Genomic DNA, 8148 nt, shown 5'->3' with positions numbered 1-8148 from the left:
TTCAGCCCTCAAGGGCCGGTGCTCCCGGCTGGCGTCCGCCAGTCACCGACAGGCAGCGCGGCGGGCAGCCCGCGGCGGCGCTGAGGGGCGAAGGGCGCGCGGCGCCTCAGCGGGGAGGGCGGGAAGCGCCGTCAGCCCCGGGCTGCGCGGCCGCTCCTCTCGGCCGGCGGCAGGGCGGCCCCGCGCGTGTGAAGGAGGGGGAACGCCCGCCCCGTGCCCCGCGGGGGCTCCTCTCGGCCGGCGGCAGGCCGGCCCCGCGGCCCGGGGGTGTGAAGGAGGGGGAACAGCCGGTCTTCTGGGGGTACGGCCCCTGTGCGCTTCCCGGCGGAAGCCACCCAGCGAGGTTATCTGTGGACATTTTGAAGTCGAGCTTCCTACAGCTGCGGTGTTGGAAAGATGTAATTGTAAGGACTGTGCTTCGCCTGCGGCAGTAGCAAGCCCCAAGTCTGTGGAGACCGCTCTCTACCTGTGATGGCGGTGGAGCCTGCTATGCTCATCTGCAGGAGAGGCGACATACAGAGAAGATGGTTAGATGCAATTGCATTTTAAGCTATGGCAGTTAGGATTTCGTAAGAAATGAGGGAAAATGAATGAATGAAGTATGATATACATTCACAGTTTTATATTGTGACGATACATAAAAAAAATCCAATATAAGACAGTTTTAAATTCATAACATTGCAACCTAAGGTGAGATGTCAAAGATAATTAAAGTGAGTTTGAGATTCTTTTATTTGCATACAAACCCATTACCTTCTTACTTTTCCCTTCGCCTGTCCCCTTCAAAACAAAACCTTTAACAGTACAGGTATACAGAATTGATCCCTTATTCCTGTCTGTATTTGCACTAAAGACTCTGTGAAGCATCCCACAAGCTTCATTTTCACACCACAGCCAGCCATGACTGGTACCACCACGTTGTAAGCTACTGGTGTGAAAGCACCTTCTGTTTACAAATCTTTCCTAGAAATGAGCCAATTACACTGGAAAGCCTTAGTCGTCATCCTGATATGTAAAATGTTCTGGTTACTGTAATTTCTGTGCCAGGTCTGAGTGACAATGCTCTTCATGGTTTGAAGTGGCTACTGGATCGCAGGCTACTTTGGACGTGGAGCTCTTTGCCAGGTGGAAACTTTTTTTGCATGAAGAGCCCGAGCCCCTGACAGGTTTGAGGTGCTTCGCCTTGTTAAAACTTAGTCACAGCAGCCACGTTTCAGAACTGCTCAAAGCCACACGAGGAGACGGCGACAGTGTCATTACTCCCTTGCTGTTTCTCTCTACGCTCCTTCCTTCTCTGCCTGATTGCTGTCTACCCTTTTGCCCTCGTCCCTGCTCATAACCTGGGGGACCTAATCTTCAGCTGCTGCCCCACTTTGAATCACTATTTTGCATCTGCCAGGTAAAACACGTCCCAGTTTTGCCTCAAATGCAGGATTCCTGCCTCATGGAACCGCTGCTCCTTTTTACTGCATGTGCCTAATTGATTCTGAAATTATCTGCCCACGTGCTGTAAGCCATGCATTGAAACTTCAGCCTTTCTGAAAGGACAGGACGATGGGGGAAATCACTTTTTAACCATTTTTAAAGCTGCTGCTTGTAATCTTTAGTACTGGCTTTTATTTTAGTAAGAACTAGTGTTTTAACAGTCAGTGCATATGAAAAGGAAATGACACTTAAGCTGTGCTTCAAATCGTTCAGTAGTCCAATCCAATGCGTCAGCAATGGAAACATCTACCACTGCTTTTCACAAAAATTTTACAAAAATACAGAAAGGCCTGCATGATTTCCATGTTTTATCTGTTCCACATACATACTGTCCGGTTTCCATGAAAATAACTGATCCAGACTGTACCCTCATCACCTCTGAATTACACAAAGTTTATTATAAGGAATACTTTATAATAGATCTACCTACTTTAGAATTTAAAAACTAGCATGATCCTTTTCTGCCTCAGGCCAGTGTTACCACAGCTCATTAGGTTTGCTACATAAACCAAAATACAGCTTCACAGCAGAGAAATGATAGTCGCAAGTGCCACAGGGATGAGAAAAAAGTATTTCATGTAAGAACAGTAACTCTGGTATCTGAAAGGATGAGTTTTGAGATACTCCCACTGTACACAGATATAGAGCGAGTTATGAAAGAGAGTGCTTAAGTTAGAAATTCAGAATTTATTTACAAGTTTTCACTAAAAAAAGGAAACAACATAAAACTCCCCTCCTGGATATACTCTACTCTGCAAAACACTGCAATTGAAGATCATTAAATTCATTTACACATTTTACAGATTTATCTTCGTATACAACAGCGTATGCTTTAGTCATCAAGACGTCAGAAGAAGAGATGATAAGCTAAGCTGTTTTAAAATAAAGAAACTGCCAGGTTTCCTTTGGCCATCCCCACTTTAAAAATAAGCTAAAACACCTTAGCAGAGGAACAGACGCAAGACTTCTAACTTTTCTAAAAAGATACATGAGAATCAGCCTTCTTCAGTTCAGACTTGCTATATAACGTTGGACCTAACCCAGCAGTCTTCCTTGAGACAAGATCTGTACCAAAGCCATTAGCGATATTCTCTGCAACAGAACTGCCGGATCATACTCATAGTTTCAATTTCAGCAAGCTGTTAATTTAATAAAGCAAGATGGAGGGCGGGGGAAGACGCAGCAGTAATAGAAGAGGCTGCAAATTTGCTGGTTTTTAACAAAGAATTGCATTTGATACGGGCACAGTATTCCCCCCCTCACATGTCCCAAGAAGCTCAGCATACACATGGTTCCCCACTTCCAACACACTAATCACCACGCAGAAGTTTAACACACATTTTAAAAAGTATAATAATCCTTGACAGAACAGTAACAAATGCTAATCACTAATATCACCCGCTAGTCTAAATTAACACAGTCGCCCAGCTTTAGGTACAGCTTTTTTAGATTTTGCATAGCAATTGCACCTATTTTCCACTTCACCAGCAGCATGAAACATTGATTTTAAAAGACTACCAAGCACCAAGAGAAAAATCCCGTTCTCAATCAAACCAGGAACATCCGACTTCCAATGTGAACTGTATCAGGCCTTTACCCAGCTAGTTTTTGTCCCCCTCAATATCACAACTGTACTTCAATAATTTGTAACATGTTTGTAGAGCCTAATTCATATTCTCTTGAATTGTACTGTGGTAGTAATTGAACTAAAAAAACACTGCTGTTTTTCTTAATTTAAAAATAAATTGGGAAGCGTACTGAAGGAAATTCATCCCTGAGTAACGAGACATTTAAAAACCGCATCCTATCGACAATCGTTGCAATATGTTACGACGCATACTCTAACAGTCAACGCTATTAACAGGCGGCAACAGAACTTGTCATAGTCCAATGTATTTGCAGCGTTGTTGCATTGATCCCATTATCTTGTTTAATGAAACTGCAAGTGAACATTAGGAAATAGGATAAATAGAAATAGTGTCTTTATTATTTTAAGTTGAATGTCAAATTGACAGCTAAACCGTGCTGGATCCCAGAAAACTCAGAGCAGTTATGGTTAGCAACGTGCTTCTTTGGATGTCCGAAAGATTTTCACCAGGTATCTTCAACCAAACAACAGGAGGAGAACGATTGTAACGGAGTTCACTGCTATTAATGGCACTGCAGAGAAAGGAGGAGAGTAATTGTGAAAATCTTCTTTTGCACATCACAAAGTGACAGAACTTTGTATTACCTTGGGAGACTACCTTTTAAGCAAAAGTTAAAAAATACACTGAATTTTCCTACGCAAAAATCAGGGTTAGTGGAAGGAGCCAGGACCAAAGTCTAGGATACTAAAAATGAGTAGGAAGCAACAGCATAAATATTTTTATATGGCCCATCATGTTTTAACTTTAACCGAAACAATCCTTTCTCCAAATGAAACCAAACCATCTCAAAGTCAGTTTCTATCCTTGGCTTTGCTGTGATTTAAAAGAAATGTATTACTTTTTATTCTGTGGTGAGCAAGACAGATTTGTGAATTCCTGTTTATCATCACCTACAGAGAGAATTTTTGGTGTGTTTTATAGTGAGTAAAACTATCAGTAATTTACAAATTCAGAGTCTGTTTTTTTCCCCATCCTTTGAGGCACGTAAGCCTGGCTTACCTTAAAGAATCGCAGGAATTACATTTCCCTTACCAGGTACTTCACATAAAATTGGATTTAGCCAAGGTGAAGCTAATTGCACACTCTGATTGATCACCAAGCTTCCCCCAAGCTCCCAAACTCCGAGGAAAGACAAGACGCAGCAGTGGCACAAGCCAAAGTCAGGGAGTGTTTTACACTTTATCAAACTTAGGGCACCTTAGCTGGGCCCTGCGCCCTCCTATACAGAGTCCACGCGTGAAGGAAGGATAGATTGGAAATGATGAGCAGAAATAGCAGCTGTTTGGTAAAAGAGAAGAGTCAAAATACTGATGTTACTTCAGTACAGAAAGCAGAAGCACAGAAACAAAACGGACAATAATGTTTAAACAAAAGATCGTCAACTTACCTCTCATAACGGTTCGTACAGATCGAATAAGGTTCGTTAGCTGTGCTTTAATTCCCGGTTCCTCTCCAAATCCTCCAATCCCTTGATCGCTTCCCCAGCCAACTGTGTCACATGAAAACAGCCAGACATGTTAGAAAAGAAACCCAAAACCACGCAACAAACGCTGTCAGCAATATTAAGGAGCGATCTATCTTGAATATGGTTAAGTTTATCACTAACATTAGAAAAACAAACTACAAACCAATTCGCTTTATTTCAAGATTTTAAAACAATATGACAGATCAACATTTCTGTAAAGGAAACCCTTACCTTTTTAATACGCTACTGTTCCCTGCGTGCCAGGGAAACAAATGAGTTTATTTGGACTGGAAAAAAATACCCGCCAAAATAAAACCAAACAAACTACATCTGTTCATAGTCCTTTACCAGAAGATAAAACGGCAAATAACTGTTGGGTATGAAGGGATGCTTCAGCACCGAGAAACGAGCTGCACGACAGACAACGGTCAGCACTGATTCCAAATTGGGATGGTTATTTTTGTAACTGCTACGAAAACAAATGACTTGGGAACTCTTCAGAGGGTGACAGAAGTACTGAAGGTTTGCAAAGCCCTTCAAGGGAGAAACCCTTCCCAACCCACCGGGGGGAGGCAGCGTGTGGTCCCACTGACGGGACCAGTGATTTTTGAGTCCTGCCGGTCACAGCCCTTACCTCATCATTTGGGGATGAGCAGAGCAGGGAAGCGAGCGGCTCTCAATATTTGAAGCTGCACTGTGCGAGTTTTTCTCCAGAGACAACTTTTGAGCGATTTTTTCCCTTTCTTGTCACCCTTACTCTGCTGGCACCGGGCTGGGGGCAGTAGATGAGTCCTCTCCCTCACCAGCCTTGCCAGCCGCTGCTTCCCACTGGGATGAGCTTGGAGTTATACCCCAGCCTCCCGAGTCACCTGGGGCTGATAAGTGGCTTGACCCATCCTGTTAGTCCTCACATCTCCCCTTTCCTCGAGCTGCTGCTCATCAGGAAAGCAAGAGAAAACCCCAGACCGAGCAGGGCCCTACTGGGGAACAGGAGAAAGGGACTGCCAAAAAATCCGAGCTCAGCCTGACTTGGAGAAGTCAGGATTCTTTGGATCAGGAAATTGGGAAACCTTGGATCACAGATAATTTTTTCTGGGGCTTTGCAGATCTTTGTGTCAGTGGCTTTTCTGTGTTTTGTGGGGTTTTGTTTTCTTTTAAAGGACAAGGGTGCCCAAAACCTTGGGGATCTTTCTTCAGTACCGCAGGAGCATGAACGTGCAAAGGCTGCAAAGTGCTATCTCATCAAAAAAAGGCAGGACAAGATGAAAAATACCACCTCAACGCGATCGCAACCCTGACGCACGGCACAAATGGAGTCAAAATGGTAGAAAAGCACAGAAGAAAAAAAGAAAATTACGGGAAAAAAAGAGAGACACAAAGCAATGACAGCAGCGACGTCAACCACACCGGCAGAAAATTCAGCTTCACGACCGAGAACCCCAAAGCGATTCCTCGCGCGTTGATACTCAGCACCCACAAGGGAAGGCCGGGGGGGGGCCGCAGCACCGGGTCCCACGGAGCCCGGCGGCTCGGGAGGGGCCTCCGCCACACCGGGCGGCCTTCCCGCGCCCGCGGAGCCCGCTACCCGCATCCCCGGGCTCCGGGCGGCTCCTCCCTTCACCAGGCCCCGCCGGGCCGCCGTGTCTGTGGGGGAAGGTGGCCGCGTCGCCGCGGCCGGGCCCGTCCCGCTCCCCCGCTCCCGCTAGCCCGCAGCCGGCCCGTGGCTGGCGGCTCACCGTGTCGGAGGAAGCGCTCCTCGTGCAGCACGGCGACGGCGTTGACGATGAGGAGCCCGGCCTGCAGCAGCGAGTACAGCGTGAACGCCATGGCCCGCCGCCGCCATGCGCCGCCGGGGCGGGACCCGCCGCCCGAGCGGGACGTGGCGGAGGGCGTGGTGTGGGAAGGAGGCGTGGCGGCGGGCGTGGTTCGGGGAGGGGGCGTGGAGGAGGGCGTGGCTTGAGAAATGGGGCGTGGCCTCCACGCCCCTCCGCGCAGCCGTGGCCCGGCGCGGGGGCCCGGTTGATCGTTCACGCCGGTGGGGTCACGCGTGGGGACGCGCCGCCACAGCACACGCAGGGCGCGTGGCCGCAGAGCCCGCCTTTAGCCGTGGGAAGCTCTGTTTGCCGCTTAGCAAGTGGACTCGTGCTTCAGCCCGGGTTCGAGGGAGCCGGGAGGTGCATCCGTAACCTTTCTCCATCGATAACTGGAACGTTGCAGCTTCCATATAGCGGGAGCTGGCATCCCGGCGTGGGGCTGCAAGGTAGCCCTCGTGGGCATCACGTATTAATACTCTAATATGAGAATTAGTCAAAAACATAAACCACTTTATGTGCAAAAATACGGTTTTTTATATTTAATTTTATGGACAATATCTGCGTTTTTTCCCCCCGTATTTTTTCAATACACGTTATTTACGTTTTTGTTCTAGCAGGAAATCAGCTCAGATCCCAACTGTTGTTCATGCAAAATGTAACGACTGCAGAAGTGAAGATTCTTAGCAGAATCCAAAATAAAACAATTATATTTTATATCGGATTGATCGGGGCCTCTGGGTACTTCTGCAGTCAAATAACAAAAATAATAATAACTGGAGCTCAGGGATACTGTATAGTTATTGATGCATAAATATACATTTTTTTCCCTTGCATCGTTCAGTCCGATTGGCTGAAGGGGGTGCTTTGCATAATCGTTCTGATTTTATTTCTCAGTAATCATACAATATGCAAACCCCTTAACTCCGGATGGTTGATAGCTTTTATTACTCAATCAGGGTACAATGATTTGCATAATCACTGCACTTTGATGGTTATTAGACTCACTCGCCGTGATAGAAATGATAACTTTGTGCTTAATGTGGTGGACTGGCGAGACCCCATCTCGAATCCTTGCCCTGCCACAGACTTCTGATACGATCTGGGTAAATCATTCAGAGTTTATCAATATTATATCCCCATGCTTCAGCTCTGGGTTAAGATCCACTCACCAGCCAGCGCGAGATGATCTGATACTTCAGCAGTGAATCGAGCATCGGGACCGTACGATCGATAGACACGCAGACACCACGTGAATTTGCCACGAAGAAACCCACACCTCAGCTTCTTGTCTTCAGCCTTCCTTTCCAAAACACTTGCTTTAGTATAGTCACTATAGTATTATGCATCTAAATAATCATTACTATTAAACTATATTACGTTTTAACAGCTGGAACTGGAAACAAGAGAAAGCACCCCATCATCAGAGCCATAGCATGTTTTGTTACTAACTTACCCCCAAAATGACTAATATTAAATAAGGGAGATAGAATAGAGAACAAAAATCAAACATATTCATCAGAGTTTTGTCATCTGGTCAAAAGTATTTGCCATTTCAGTCTCGAAAAGAAATATAGTCCCAATTCAGGGAAGTGAGGGTCGCGAATGAGTGATTCAGAGGCCGCTCAAAGAATCACTGTCGAAAGTATTAGCAGAATGTGATTTTAATAGAAATTTATAAAAGCGTGGCTTAACAGAGTTCGATGGCAAGGTTCACTCTATCACTTACTACACGGAT

The 8148-nt window shown here is 45.9% G+C and overlaps 1 protein-coding gene across 1 annotated transcript; it reads right to left on the bottom strand.

The window, feature by feature from the left end:
- Nucleotides 1-3445: 3445 nt before the first annotated feature.
- On the bottom strand, nucleotides 3446-6488 carry LOC142074929 (immediate early response 3-interacting protein 1). Its single transcript, XM_075135946.1, has 3 exons — nucleotides 6336-6488; nucleotides 4522-4623; nucleotides 3446-3645 (listed from the first exon to the last, which is right to left on the bottom strand). Exons 1-3 carry the CDS (start codon nucleotides 6424-6426, stop codon nucleotides 3590-3592), a joined length of 249 nt encoding a protein of 82 aa, XP_074992047.1. The 5' UTR covers nucleotides 6427-6488; the 3' UTR covers nucleotides 3446-3589.
- Nucleotides 6489-8148: the final 1660 nt, after the last annotated feature.

The sequence above is a fragment of the Calonectris borealis genome, chromosome W (assembly GCF_964195595.1).
Source record: "Calonectris borealis chromosome W, bCalBor7.hap1.2, whole genome shotgun sequence".
Taxonomy (NCBI): Eukaryota; Metazoa; Chordata; class Aves; order Procellariiformes; family Procellariidae; genus Calonectris; species Calonectris borealis.
This window is presented reverse-complemented; position numbering and strand designations above follow the sequence as displayed.

Excerpts from the sequence above, each read along its gene's own strand:
- LOC142074929 (XM_075135946.1), bottom strand. The coding sequence starts at position 6,426 with ATGGCGTTCACGCTGTACTCGCTGCTGCAGGCCGGGCTCCTCATCGTC. Across the intron at positions 4,624-6,335 it reads GGAGCGCTTCCTCCGACACG|TTGGCTGGGGAAGCGATCAA; the intron begins GTGAGCCGCCAG and ends CATGTGACACAG. Across the intron at positions 3,646-4,521 it reads TGTACGAACCGTTATGAGAG|TGCCATTAATAGCAGTGAAC; the intron begins GTAAGTTGACGA and ends CTTTCTCTGCAG.